This window comes from Littorina saxatilis, linkage group LG2 (genome assembly GCF_037325665.1).
Source record: "Littorina saxatilis isolate snail1 linkage group LG2, US_GU_Lsax_2.0, whole genome shotgun sequence".
Taxonomy (NCBI): Eukaryota; Metazoa; Mollusca; class Gastropoda; order Littorinimorpha; family Littorinidae; genus Littorina; species Littorina saxatilis.
This window is the reverse complement of record NC_090246.1, coordinates 45,446,452-45,462,034: the sequence shown is the minus strand read 5'-3', so window position 1 is coordinate 45,462,034 and position 15,583 is coordinate 45,446,452. Positions and strand designations below refer to the sequence as shown.

Genomic DNA, 15,583 nt, shown 5'->3' with positions numbered 1-15,583 from the left:
TCTTGACTTTCAACTTTACATAAACATACATCCTGTTCACAATTAACGAGGACAAACATAATTTACTTACACCTATGTACAACAATTTATCTTTTGTAAAAATGTGGACATACATTTTCCCAATTAATATGAAAGTTACTGAACTTATCTTCTTTTCACTACACCTTATATCTTGATTCCCCCCCAAAATTGAGTTCTGCCTTTTTAAATTGACCAGTAGCCCAAAACTTTCGCTCTAACCAAACAGTTTTACCGATACACAATCATTAAAAAAAAAGAAAAAAGAGGTTTAACATAACCGACTTCGCTACCACATAAACAAAAAAAGTTTTATTCTCCCCAACATTCTGGTCAACAAAATCATTATTACAGAGTCATTCAATTTCAAGACAATCATCACAGCTTTGAACAGACCATTTCGTTCAACCAGTCAAAAACAACAACTATGGTAAAAGCTACAGCGCGATCAACGTTCGCCCATTTACGAACTCGCGATGAGATTTGTTTCTTCTGGTCGCCAAGCCTACCGTTTACAAACGCATGCGCACTAATTGGGATTCCCCCAATTTCCTCGACCTTGACCTCAGGACTCTCGAAGCCACTACTTCGGCGTTCAAGTTAGCTCGTGCATACCGAGAAGCTGGCAACTTTGCTTCCAACGTTCCCACTTTCAAGTTAATTTCATCATTTATACGACAATATCGCATCTAAAAGAAACCTCCAACGCATGCTACAATTGCCTGACATTCTGGTTTTAAAGGCAGCTCATTGGGAAATGAGCTGACACAATATCGAAGACGTGAAATGCGTCAATCGAGCAACTGTCGTAACTTGGCTACAATATGAGACGGTCGGCTACCTTGCACCATAGACACGAACTGTGACATTCTTGTTTAATTTAGGTGAAAAGCTTGAAACAGAGGGGCTCAAAACCGACAGTACGATCATTTACTGACCGAAAAAACCGTGCTCGAGTCATTCGGTGAAGGTGGTGAGCTTTCAAACTACCACGACTGAATAACTGATAACACATCTTTGCATAGTGCCTTTTCTAGACGAGTAGCATAGTGCAGTGGTTACGGATTCGGAATTTCAATCCGACGCTCTGGGTTCAAGTGCCGCTGGGAGCTACAAATTTTTTTATTTATTTTTTTAATTAACCTTTTTCTTAATAGACCTCAATTGCATTCAGACTGCAGAGATATAGACACAAAGACATATGGATGCAAAAATATTTTTTGGGATGTTCTTGCCCGTTCACACACACACACACACACAAAGAAAGAGAGAGAAAGAAAATAAGGAAGACAAAATGGCAGACTACATAAATGTCAAATCTAGTAAACCTTTGGGGGTGGGGGGGTGTAGTACTATCAACTGTGCCACCACCATGCAGCCTGTCATAACTGACCTCTGACAGTGGCTCTTCCCATTGTCTGAGCTGCCAACATGAGTACATGTTGCACTCTACACTTTTCCGCCAAGCTGCATCCTAATGTTAATCACGCCACACTCTGTGCCTAGATCTGTTAGTTAATGCTGCTTATATCTTATGCTCTATACTTTAATGAATAAACTTAGTGATAGACATTCGTTTGATGTTATACTGAGATGGCTGCATGCGAGTGTGACCCTACGATAGCCTCGAATACAAACACCTAACACTATATTATTACAGGGGGTGACAGAGCGACATGCGCCACTTTCTGTTTCTCGAACAGACACTGTGACCTGTTATATGCTGGAAAGTCACATGGTTTGGTTGTCAGTAAACTTTTCAGATTGAAGATAGCTGACACAGGTCACTTTACATCCCCTCAAATGATGCAACTCCAAAGTCAACCTGACCAAAACGACAAATGTTCATTCAGTGGACAAAACATATACCATTATTTTTAGAACTGAAAGACTGTCAAGAAAAGTTCAGTTGCAGTTTAATTGATCCTTACACCTTTAGACATAGCATATACTGTCAAAATTCCCAGTGTCATGAAGTCTGAAGAACAAAAAACCTACTATTTAGCATAGGGTAAACATGACATGATCACAGATGCTATCAAGAGCCCAATGAGAATATTAACAACATAATACAAGACAGACTTTGATGACTTGGTGTTCCGCATATGGCCAGTGTTTTTGTAGTACTGCACAACTCCTGACATGTCGTTCTGTACTGTTGGCACATAGCCCAGCTGCTTTCGGGCTTTCTCTGTACTGAAGTAGTGAGTCACACCCGTCTTGTACACCTCAACATGAAACAACAATCACGTTCTTATAATGTTGACAAATGCAAATCATCAACATCTGATAAATATAGAGATTTTGGTAAAAACTGAAAAGCAGTTTTATTCCTAACCATAATTAAATGTGCTGGCAGGGTGTGTGTGTGTGTGTGTGTGCTGGCAGAAAAAAACGCCATAACAGTACATGTATGAGTAACACTCAGTCCTGAAGCCTGTGCTGCGACTTCTGTCTTGTGTGTAGCGCACGTTATATGTCAAAGCAGCACCGGCCTGATATGGCCCTTCATGGTCGGCTGGGCGTTAAGCAAACAAACAAACAAACAAACAAACACTCAGTCCACAGGTAGCTAAAGGAGGCATACATGCGCAAATGTAAAGGGACGTAACTGTTCCCTTCAGTGTCATTTACTAGTTGCCTCCCATGGGCTGCGCTCACGTTGAACGGCGAGGCAAATATCTTGGTGCCAGTCACAGTGCTCCAGATAAGGTTAAGCACACATTCGCTCTCAAAACGCACACACACACACACACACACATACACACACAAACATACACACACAAAGTACACACTCACACAACACACACACTTAAGTGCCGCTCACATGGCAGACTTTCAACCAACTTTTCCACAACTGTTGTTGTTTGAAAATCGCTCCCGAGTTGTTGAGGCCAAATCAGTGATAGGTCTGCCATGCGAACGGCCCCAACGATGTAGGTTCAATTTAGGCCAGATTTCGCAGCGACTCTAAAACTACCACTTGTCTGTGACTTGGCGAAGATTTTGCACAGACTTTTCTTATCGCGCTTACCAATTGGTTGGCTCTAGCCAGAGATATAGTTAGACGCCTATTTATATCTATGCTCTAGCCAAACTGCTCTTCCCGCATTAGGAGGTAGCTCCGATAGCTGAACTGGCCTTCAAGTCTGGCGAAAATCGCAGCTTAAAACTAGTTTGAGCGTTAGCGCTGTTCACATGGGCAGCGATTTTGATTTGACTTGGAGCCGACTGAAATCGCTTGAAAGTTGGGGGAAAGTTGGTAGAAAGTCTGCCATGTGAACGGCACTTTAGGGAGAGACAGAGAGATTTTGTCTCCACTTACCTCTGTTCTTGTCAGCAGTGGTTGGAAGTTGTAAACCTTTCCCACGACTCCATGGACTAACTCAGTCAGCAAAGCTGGAAAAAAGGCTCCTTTTTATCAAATGTTCAGAATACACACCCACATACACACCCTTACATGTACTGTACCATGCAGTGGACATACACATACATAAGAATTACACATGAACAGCCGAAGCGAGTGAACGGTGACTTTTTGTTTGTTTTGTTTCTTGTATGCTGCATCCGAGCAAAGATCTTATCTACTTTGATCCCAAGAAAATGTTACTGCTTGCAATCAATTTATATTGGAGATTACTGCTATTCTTATAAAAATCCTGAAGATTCAAGTTAATATCTTTCGCCATGGGCTATGTTGAAACTGTCTTCCTTGGCTTGGAAATTCCCTGTTGTGTTTTACCGCAGACACCTTTGATGATGGGTGAAAAATTCACAGATGGCCTGTACGTAATATCAGATCCTCACATGGAACATATTGGGCGAAAACTCATCCCCCTACCCCCCCCCAAAAAAAAAACCCACCCCAATGTACAGAGCTTGCAGAAAATATTCAGCACATGATATGCTTTTATTGGCATGGATCGAGACTAGAAAAGAGAACTCTTTTTCTTCGTCACAGAAATCGCCAAAGCAGTGTGGTTTGAAAAATGCTGATAAAATTGTAGTATGAGCTAGATGTAAAAACTTTTCATCGGAAATGAAAGTGGGAATGTAGAACTCAAAGGTGTACTCATTTTCTCATTCTAAACTGCAAAAATTGTTGTGAAAACTGTAAATGTAACTTGTTTGAAGCCCCTAGATTTCGAAATTGGAGGTTAGGATTTATTGTTTTGTTAGAGATGAATCAGGTTACCCCTCCTAATTTCCGATCGCTTATGGAAACATCTAAAAGTTGCCGAGCTATCAGGTGCAATAGAAATAAACTCTCTACATTTATACCAAAACGTTTTACTTGATAACAAAAACTGGCAGGTCCATCTTATATACCTTTAGCCTATTCAACTGTCAACTAATGTACAAAATAACTGTTTAAAACATCAATGAAAGGATATGACGTCAATTTTAAAGGCATCATGACTGAGTTCTTTTGAAATCATTTTTTTAATTGAGTATTGGATCATCTTTTATCCAGAGTCTGAAGCAAAAGATATTTGAGGTTGTGTAATTGAAAGCAATTTAAGCGCCAAAACAAAACACAGTCAGCTTGGGACATTATTTTCTTTAGTGTTAATGAAATGTACAGTAAATATGTTTGTAATTGGTGGGGTTGACTCCACGTCTCTGTTCACAACAAGTTATTTCACACAGCTGTCTCAAGAAAAACTCTTACCAAAATAAAACACCAGAGTCAGCGGCAATGTGACTTTCGGGTAAGGGTAGCCCAGACCTTCAATCTGCACACACAGGAACACATCAACTTACAGATACTTTCAATACACTGACAACTTGTTCCGGCAACAAGATAAACTAGCTTAATTTAACGCGCCCAGAGAACACACTGCCCGCAAACCAAGTAAACTCAAGCCAAAATATAGACGGGTAGACATACAAATATGCAGAGAAACAAAAACATATACAAACACACGCATGCATAACACTCATACTAACTACGAATTCAAAACACACACACACACACACACACACACACACACACACACACACACACATGCACACACACTTCACACACACACACATGCACACACATATGTACAGATGCGACATTACACACATGCTCCACGCGACCTTTATCTGTCCTCACCCCAGTTTTGAAACAAATAGTGCAGCAGTTATTCCCGTTATTTATCAATGTCAGTGTCTCCATTAGCTAACTCTCCTGATCACGCTTCGTGCTTTTTGGCCACCAAGTCATTTCCTACCCAGTGAAAGACAGGTCAATGCATTTTTGGCAACACCATCCTTGCATTACCTTTTGTGTTAAAAAAACAAAACAGAACTGTGATCACATTCACACTGTACGTCAGTCTATGCGAAACCGTTTGCTCACAGCGACAGAGAGATAAACATACTGACAGACAGATAAACGGACAAAGAGAGAATTGAATTGAACTGAATTGAACTTTATTTTTCGAGGGTAACAGAATAAGCAATGTAAACATGTTTTTTTTCATCCGGCCCTCGCCCATTGAGGGAAACTCGATTAATAAAGAGAAGAAATAGAAGTTAAGTTAAGAGAGAGAGAAAGAGAGAGAGAGAGAGAGAGAGAGAGAGAGAGAGAGAGAGAGAGAGAGAGAGAGAGAGAGAGACAGAGTGACGCACATACACACATCATCTTCAACATGACTTCTCTTTCAACAGACTTGTTTGACACAGTTCAGTCAACACGGCTGACTTGGTGGTGTGTCAGGCACACACACCGTCACACAGGACCAGAGACTGCAAAGAGGATTAGTGTCTTACCAATGGACGGAAAAACTCAAAGTTGTTGATAGGTTTTGCGTCTGACAGAAAATAACACTGCCCAGCCTGCAAAAAATAAAATAAAAGTAAAGATTGAAAGATATAACACAATGCTACAATGAGAATAAAGGGCATGTTATAGCTCACAAAAAGAGACAAGCATATGAATCTAAATCCACAAAACAAGCAAATAAAATGATCTAAGTGTTACTTGAGCATCATCAGGGACCTATATTTAGATAGGTCTATGGCATCATGGACAAAATAATTCCCATTCACTGTACAACCAACATTTTATATTTGAACAGCAATCACACAAACGCAAATGCTAAACCGATTCACACATGCACACAGAAAGGATGTGAATATACTCTTAATTAAATTAATCAATCATTTTCAACACCACCGTGCTCTAAGCAGCCACAACTCAGCTCACCGACACGTGATCCTTTTCCCGCGAGAGACCTCTTGCGGCCAGAATGTGACCTTGAACCAGGTTGTCCACGTGCAGAAAGTCCACCAGGCTGTCACGTGACCCGTACGTCACCGCCACCAGGCCCTGCTCCAGGTAGGACTGTAGAGGACAAGAAGCAGCATGTTAAAGGCACACTCCTTCTCGTCAACACAGTTCGGCACTGTCTCAGATCAGGCCAACATGTACAACATGTACAACATGTACAACAGGTTAAGACTATCCCTCCACTTGGACACATACCAAAAATGAACACCCTGTCAAATGGCCAAGAACAATTCTAATATAACTCTAGAAAAGTTCATGAATATTCCTGAAGTTATATTCTAGAAGTTTGTTGAATTGTTCATGTATATTAAATGGGCGTTATAGCAAAGGATATTCCAGAATATCTTGAACAAGACTGAAAATAATTCTAGAATATTCTTGCCTTGTTGAAGAATGTTCTTCTCATAAAGGTGAATTATTCTAGAATATTCTTGAATCCTGTTTAAGTATATTCTTGAACAAATCTAAACTATTCTAGAATATTCCAAACCATTGTTTGAACGTCGGCAGACTGGTTGCTGTGGTGCATTGGAATTTTTAGATGAATTTAATAATTCTTTAAAAAGCCACTGCTTTTACATTTCATTTATTCAAAAGTGTCCACTGTGCAGAGAGAGCAACCTATGTGTGCAAGCAATGGGACAGTCTTATCATAATTATTGTACAATTTTGGTCAGATTTGTTATGGTGAGTCGAACTGTTCTAACGAGAAGACTAGTGTCATGCACTTTCCTGTCCGTATGATGGATCATGCGAACTACCACATATCTGCCCAGGCTTGTAGTTGTTCCAACGATATCGTTCTATTTGGGTACATGCCCAACATACACTGCCTGCCTATAACTTCTTTTGCAGGGTGATATTTTTTTCTGTTACAATTTCGCCGATCGCCATCCGTGTCATCTAAGAAATTGTTGGTTGAAACACGCCGTACCGCGCCGGGTGGTTTAAGGGTGGAGATTTTTCCGATCTCCCACATCAACGTATGTGCAGACCTACAGTAACTGGTGCCTTATCCCCCTTCGTGTGTCAACGCAAGCACAAGACTAAGTGCGCACGAAAAGTTCCTGTAATCCATGTCAGAGTTCGGTGGGTTATAGAAACTCGAAAATACGAAGCATGCATCCCCCGAAAGCGGCGTATGACGGGGTAAAAACTGTCATACACGTAAAAACCTACTCGTGCAAAAACACGAGTGTACGTGGGAGTTTGAGCCCATGAAAGCAGAAGAAGAAGAAGAAGAAGAAGAGAAAAAAGAAAAATTATCTCGTACATCATGAAAACCTAATTAACATACAGACTGATAAATTTTATGCAAATGAAACTGGCTATTTTGCAACGTACATGCAGTATTTTGGTCACACATTACAAGTATGTACTGTGGATGCCGAGATTATCGCTGGAAGCAAATATCTCAGACACACCTCAAACGGCCAGGACACTATGTCAGACGTTCAAGTGTACATCTTTCACACTCTGTATAACGGTACTTGGGAATTGATATACATCGAACAATTCAAACTGGCAAAATTAAACATTTCACTAAAAATCAAATGCAAAAAAAAAAAAAAAAAAAAAAAAAATTCATTTGAGTATTAAAAAACCCACTATAATAACTTTTGATAATTGATCTGAATTCCTAGCTCCTTGGCATAAAAAAATCATTTTCAACTAGGCATACACGTAAGGACAACCAGTGCGCAGGACACATTCCGGTGAACTCAGTGGGGGAAGTATCATGCTGTTGTCGAATGAGAGTCAATCAAGTCTGCCCGCTTCTGCCGAGCCTGGCAATCCGAGAGAGAACCCTCGCCTTAAGCACACACACAATGACCCGCAAAATGAAAACTTGCTCCACAAGCGTGCAGCCAGCGAAAACAGAGTGTCTCAAAGGTTTGATAAATCGCCTTCAATATGCCGCTGTTTACACACAGATTATTGTCCCCCCCACGCGCGCAACAAGGACGTATGTGTGTGTGTTTTGTGTGTGCGTGCGTGCTTGTGTGCGTGCCCGCGCGTATGTGCGCATGTATTCTAGCAAAATATTTAAACAAAAATTTCTCATTCTGAATCAACACTTAATTGTTGCATCCTTCTGACTAATCTGTTACAATATTTCTGCAGATATGGAGGCTGAGTTTTCTTCAAGGGTTCCTGAAAAGGAATGGTGCTGCCAAACCGGAATATTGTGCAGTCACGCTAGATTCAGGGTTTTCCATAACATGGGATAGAGCATCACACATGCCTTAAATCAACAGTAAGGCTGTTTCACTTCCGTGCAAAGTTCATTCCAAAGGTTTTGAGTGATGTATTGAAAATCGAATTTATCAAAAGGTTGCATAATTATATATCGAGTACTTCCAGTGAACGATTTCCCAGAATAATTACCCATTCTATCTTTAATAACATATCGGCTTTGGGGAAAAAAACAATGGGCGACTGTATCACCGCGCGTCGACTGCATGCAATGGTGGTTAGCTACTTCTAATTAATGCACTTCTCAGGTTGAATATAGGCCTAATACTGGGCGCAATACTGGGAACGTAGTTTTAAGCCTGTTCCGAACAGCTCTTAGGTTGAGGTTTTGTCTTGCTTTAAGAAATACGAAAAAGGCAAAGTTTCTTGATGATTGTTTCCGATGCAAATTTTCATACGGTTTTGGGAATGTGGGATACTCTTATATGTATATTCGGTTGACATAATAATAATAATAATACGAATATTTATAACGCGCACATATCTCACCAACAGGCGACTCAAGGCGCACATACACTCGTTCACACACACGGAGACTTAAAGTCACTAGCACACACACACACCATCAAACATTAAAATATGTACAGTTATTCAGGGTGGGATGGGGTGGGCAGTGTATAATGCATGGATTATTTGGAAAAAAGGAATGTCTTGAGTGCAGATTTGAATGATTCGAGGGACTGTTGTTGGCGGAGGGGGAGAGGTAGTGTGTTCCATTGGCTAGGTGCTTGGAAAGAAAATGAGCGTTGACCTGCTGTTTTGAGTTTGGTGTGGGGGATGTTGAGCTTGAGGGAGTCGGCAGATGATCTGAGTGTTCGTGAAGGGACATAGAGAGAAAGAGAGTCGGAGAGATAGGCAGGGGCGAGACCATGGAGGCATTTGTAGGTGAGAGTGTTGATTTTGTAGGTGATACGGGCAGGAACGGGCAACCAGTGGAGCTGATTTAGGAGGGGGGTGATATGATCTCTCTTTTTCTTTCGTAGGACAAGACGGGCAGAGCTATTTTGAATGCGTTGGAGACGAGAGATAGAAGAAGAGGGAAGACCCGCCAAGAGAGAGTTACAATAGTCAAGACGTGAGAGAATGGTGGAAGTGACCAGTTTGGCGGTAGCATCTGTGGTGAGGTATTTGCGGATAGTGGCGATGCGGCGGAGTTGGAAGTAGCAGGTGCGAGAGACAGAAGAGATGTGTTGTTTCATGGAAAGGGTGTTGTCTAGAGTGACTCCGAGGTTTTTGACAGCAGAAGACAGAGGGACAGAAGAGTCAGAGAGTTGAAGAGAGTCGGAGGTGGCTTTGGAGAGTTTGGATGTAGTGCCTATTAGGATAGCTTCAGTTTTGTTGCTATTGAGCTGAAGTTTGTTTTCTGTCATCCAATTCTGCACGTCAGTGATAGTGTCAGAGATAGAGGAAAGAAGAGATTCAGACTGGTCAGGGGAAGAGCTGTTGTGAAGTTGAGAGTCGTCGGCAAAAGAGTGGTGGAGAACGTTGTGTCGGTCAAGGATGTGGTCAAGAGGTTGAGTGTAGAGAGTAAATAGTACAGGCCCAAGGACTGAGCCCTGAGGGACTCCGCACTCAAGCCTGATGGGGTCAGAGTTCAGTTTGTCAATCATACTGTCTATCATGCGACAACATGGAGCTACAGAGACCTTTTGACTGGACGTACAACACATATTGTATTATTATTCTCTTAATACCCCAGGTTTAAAAGTTTAAAAGCAGTGACCGCCGGGTTTGATAACTACCAACGGTAACGCGTTTCTCGCTCTGAACCCAAACATCGGTAAAAGATGTTTCGGGCACGAAAGAAGCCGCGTTATAAGTTGTTTGTACAGTACTATACATCTCATTTGTGCCATTTATGTAAATGTGACTCCAAAGAACAGCCCTGTCACGCAAGGAGCCCAGGCTATACGTGATACACGCCTGACACAATTCTAGCTCTTTGTCTCCTTCAATTTGCATCAACTACTGGGCAAAACCCACCAACCCCTTACATTTCTGTCTTCCCTCTGAGTCTCTTCTCCCGAATTGCAAGTGACCAAAAGAAAGAAAGGGAAGTAAAAGCTACGTCCATATTGACTTTCCCCCCTTATTTCATTGCCTGGACGGCGTCAGCTGCTGCCAATAGTGTTCCGAATGGGATGGGATCCGGTGAAAAGACAGCCATGTCATCTTCCCTGCGCCCTAAACTGCAGGCTAGGATTGGGACTAAAAGCATTAGCAGGCGGGAAAGGAGTGTGTGTACAGCGCTAACTACATTTCACCCCACCTCTTCCCGCCCCTGGCTCTGGCTCAGCGAGCACGGGGGGGTCAGGAGGGCCAGACAGGGTCAGGGCTTGCATGACGATGGTAAGAAGTGGCATGGGCCGTGGTGACCCCTGATATTGGCTGTCTGTGGGGGATGTTATTTACACGGTGCCATCCTTCGTATTATTATTATTATTATTATTATTATTATGAACATTTGTGCGCCTAATCTAAATATAGCCATAGGCGCTTACAAAATATACAATACAAAGTCATAGTGAACATTATACGAAACACAAATCGACAAGGACCAAGACACTCGGACTCATACACTCGCAGACAGACGCACAGCGAGAACGCGACGCACTCACTCATTCCAACTACAGGCACATGCATTCTGAAGACGGAAAAACAGTCATAAATAAATAAATAAATTATTGGATACATAAAGTTAGTTGAGAGAAGAAGAATAGAGCTGGAAAGGGAAGAAGAAGGAGAGAGAAGAGACAGATTAAGGACCAGCAGGAGAGGGGGATGGGTGGTCATTAACAGACTAGTGAGGGAAGAGGTGTGTTTTGAGTGAGGTTTTGAATGATTGCATAGATGTGGAGTGCCTGAGTGAGTGCGGGAGTTGGTTCCAGATGGATGGGGCCTGGTATGAGAAGGTGCGCTGGCCATATGTTTTGGTGCGTGCTGATGGTATCCTAAAAAGGCGGGTGTCTGCGGAGGATCTTAGGGAGCGAGAGGGGGAGTAGACATCAAGAAGGTCAGAAAGATAGCTAGGGGACGATAGATCAAAGTTTCTAAGGCAGAGTGTGGAGATCTTGAACTGAATCCTCTGTTGAACAGGCAGCCAGTGTAGGGTTTGAAGAAGAGGGGTGATGTGGTCGTGCTTGGAAGAGCGAAAGATGAGGCGGGCGGCATGATTCTGAACACGCTGAAGCTTTTCGATGATGTAGTTGGGAGAGCCAGAAAGAATGGAATTGCAATAATCGAGTCGGGATAGGACAAAGGCACAGAGCAGAGTTTTAGTGGCATCCTCAGTGAGGAGATGACGGATGGAGGAGATGCGGCGGATTTCAAAGAAGCAAGTGCGACAGACATTGGCAACATGCTGATGGAAGGACAGGGACTGGTCAAGAGTGACACCTAGGTTGCGGACAGCAGGAGAAAGAGCAATAGAAGAACCATTCAGATCGACAGACGAGGGAAGGGAAGGATGATTGTGATGTTTTTTGGGAGAGACAAGAATCATTTCGGTTTTCTCCTCATTAAGCTTCAGCTTGTTCAAGTCCATCCACGCCTTGAGGTCGGTGATGCAAGACTGGGTGGAGGCAATGAGGCGAGGGAGGTCAGAGATAGGTCCAGAGAGATAGAGTTGGTTGTCGTCGGAGAAGCTGTGGTGAGAGAGAAAGTGGTGAGCAGCAATTGAAGGGATGGGTTGGGTGTAAAGGACGAACAGAATAGGCCCCAGGACAGAGCCCTGGGGCACACCGTACTGTAGAGGAGAAGCAGAAGAAGATAGGCCGTTCACAGAGACAGACTGGTAGCGATCGGTGAGATAGGACTGAAACCAAGAAAGGACAGACTGAGAAATGCCAAAAGAGTTTTGAAGGCGGGACAAGAGCACGGCATGATCAATAGTATCAAATGCCGCACTCAGGTCCAGCAGAGAGAGAAGGCAGACGTCGTTGTTGTCGAGTGCAGTCAGTATGTCGTTGCTTATTTTCAGTAGAGCGGTTTCCGTCGAGTGTCCAGAGCGATAGGCAGATTGATTGCAGTAGAGAAGGTGGTTGGCTTCAAGATGGTCCAAAAGCTGGGAGAGTACGATTTTTTCTGTTATTTTGGAGAGAAATGAGAGATTAGACACAGGTCTGTAGTTCTTCAGATTTTCAGGATCCAAGGAAGGTTTCTTGAGAAGAGGTCGGAGGATAGCGGATTTGAAAATGGCAGGAAAGGACCCAGATGAGAGAGAGGCGTTGATGACGGAGGTGAAATGCGGGAGGAGAGTATCTAGACAGTGAGTGAGGATAGAGGCGGGGAGGGGGTCAAGTTCGCATGTTTTGATGCCGGCGTGCATGATAGTTTTTCTGACTGTGCTTTCGGTAACAGGCTGAAATGAAGAGAAGGCAGGGCCGGAATAGGAGGGGTCAGGGACGGGGGACTGGGTGGGGGGGGGGGGGAGAGCGTCAAGAGACTGGCGGAGTGTGGAAATCTTGCACTGGGGCATCTTCTTCTGTTAATAGATTGCGTTATATATGCTCAGGTTTCCAATATTGAAAATTGAGAAATTTGATAAGCTTGCGATTGATGTAAAACGATGGATCAATATTCAGATACCTGTCTGCGGTAGAGCTGAATAGCTTTTTCAGATCCCTTTCTGAACCCAGAGGCCTAACATTTGATTGTTCATCTACGCTCAGAACTCTGCACTTGTACAGGTTTTTGTAAAGCTGCAGAGGTCTCGACTATTTCATTTTGTTTGACTTTGACTAGTACGTGTTAATAAGTTAGCCTGGCCTAAAAATAAGCATGCCTTTTTTGTGTTTTTTTGCACAGACGTGTTTGGTAGTGCATGGCTGGAATCAAACGCCAGTCTATTTAATAAGTAAACTTGGCTGAACAAATGCTAGCGTTTTATGTCGCAAGTTGCCTTAACATCACATGGTTGCAAAGTATTTGTGTGTTTTTATTGTTTTTGGTGTGTTTTGTTTCGTTGTGATTTCATACCATTACCAAGCCGAGATTCGCACTTTTAACTCGAACCCGATCACTTTAACTATTACTCAAGGACAGTAGTATTTGTGCCATGTGGTCTTGTCTCACAGCTTGTCCTTGATATGCTAATCAATTGTTCACACATAAAACGAAAGGTCGGAAAAAAACTACATTTTAAAAAGAAGTAATATTTGCTAGTGCATGTAAGCCGTTCGCAGCCACAGGAGGGTGATACTGATTCTCAGTGATGCTGCTGTCATGTCGTGGCCACTGATGCAAACCAGAGAGTGACCGATCAATACCGAATCAACAGACATCAACCCTTGAAGAGGATTAAACCGCTCATCAGGAACAAAGCGAGCGGCGTCCAGAGAGCGATTACCATCAGCACGGCGAAGTACTCTGTGGTGAACAGTCGATCACGCTTTATGGTTGGCAGTTGGAATGGCCGTTCAAGCATATATATGCCGTGATGATGGCATAAGTAAAAAATCTTAGCGCATAACCACTTCATGTCCCAAATAGAAACTTATTCTGGGGACACAAATAGAAACTTACATACATACATACATAAGTAAAACATTTGCCGTATTTTTGATATCGAGCTTGTTGTATCCATGTGAGAAGTCGCAACAGCCAACGAATCCAGTATGTCTTGTTCACGCGAGTAAAGTGCGGTGCGAACAAAAAAAAGTTTAAGGCTTTACACAGTGGACTGCAGTTCTTCATTCTCGTAATCGGTAACGTTTCTTTTAGATGAAACCTCTAATGCGTTCAATTCCAGAAGAAAAACAGCGGCAGCCGCAGCAGAGAGAGTCCGAGTAAAGGCTGACATTTTAGTATCATCTGTGCCCGATGGCAAGCGGCACGTAATCAGTACACCAGCCTTCTGATGTGTCTGAGCAAGTAAGCTTAATCTGAAACACCTTGCCTTATCATTTCAATCCAGTCAATATTCACTGGAATGCATTTGTATTTAGGTCCAAGAACTGAATTATCACGACAAGTGAGCAGATCTGCATCAGTGCAGCTTTAATTGTCAAAAAAATGTGTACATCAGTGTTCAGTCTTTGTTCTGTTCTCAGTTATCCCATTTCAGACAAGAGCAAGCGTACACCGGCAGCCCCTCTGAGCTGATGCTGACTTAAAATTACGATCAATTTATCAAGTAAGATCCGCGTTTGGCCAACTTAGGTCAAAACTCGTTGCTGCCCGTTCCGAGTTATACCAAAATTTGTCTGGGGTTTTAACGATTAAGGCTAGCCTGCTCCTTGTCACTGAACAAAACATAATCCTATATGACAGCAAAATCGACAGTACAGAAACAGAGATACTTAGATGTAGACCAGTTGCCACCCCCTAGCTCTCTCCTTTTACTATTCTTTTTCTTCTTTTTCTTTTCTTTTGCCATAACCCCTTCTTCCAATTTCCCAACCTCGCCAGGAACGTTTACAGGACTAGTTGATGCTAATCTTGCGTAAAGCTTGTGCACGGTAGCGCCGCTACTTTGGTTGCTGTACTTGGATTTAACATTAGTCAACACAAGGACTGTAAAGTCACTCAGCCCCTGGAAGCGAGCCAGCAAGGGATGAAGGAGAGATCCACAATGTTGGCCACTCACATTCTACCCATCTAGCATGGCGCGTTTGTCCACACGGCTGCCATGTTTGGGTTTGCCACATCCAAAGCCGCTTTGCTTTTTTTCCGTGCTTTGAAACGTAAGGTTCTGAATTCTCAGTTCTGCTATTGTGCAAAAAAGTGTTTGTTTTGTTCTTTTCTTTCTTTCCCTTTTCCCCTCCGATATGTTGAATTGTTCCTTACTTTTTCGTCTTCCTTTACTTTCCTTTTTTTCCTCTCCACTCCCCGAATCCCTGTTTTATTTTTCCCCCTCATATCCATTTCTGCTCCTTTTTGTGAAAAGGAGATTATTATCCTGTTTGCGTGTTTTGGGGGATCGGGGTTGGTCGTTTCATCATCACGCCGTCATGGTTATGCCGTAGCCGCAGTGTGTCGTGTGTGTGTGTGTGTGTGTGTGTGTGTGTGTGTGTGTGTGTGTGTGTGTGT

The 15,583-nt window shown here is 42.7% G+C and overlaps 1 protein-coding gene across 1 annotated transcript in view; it reads right to left on the bottom strand.

Moving 5' to 3' along the window:
- The window catches only part of LOC138955462 (short-chain dehydrogenase/reductase family 42E member 1-like), a 221,172-nt gene continuing 205,589 nt past the window's right edge, over positions 1 to 15,583 (bottom strand). The window contains exons 7-11 of the mRNA XM_070327070.1: positions 6,215 to 6,352; positions 5,779 to 5,844; positions 4,691 to 4,754; positions 3,344 to 3,417; positions 1 to 2,246 (exon numbers count right to left, since the gene is read on the bottom strand). Coding sequence (XP_070183171.1) covers positions 2,016 to 2,246; positions 3,344 to 3,417; positions 4,691 to 4,754; positions 5,779 to 5,844; positions 6,215 to 6,352 — 573 coding nt within the window. The 3' untranslated portion in view covers positions 1 to 2,015. The remainder of the gene's footprint in view (positions 2,247 to 3,343; positions 3,418 to 4,690; positions 4,755 to 5,778; positions 5,845 to 6,214; positions 6,353 to 15,583) is intronic.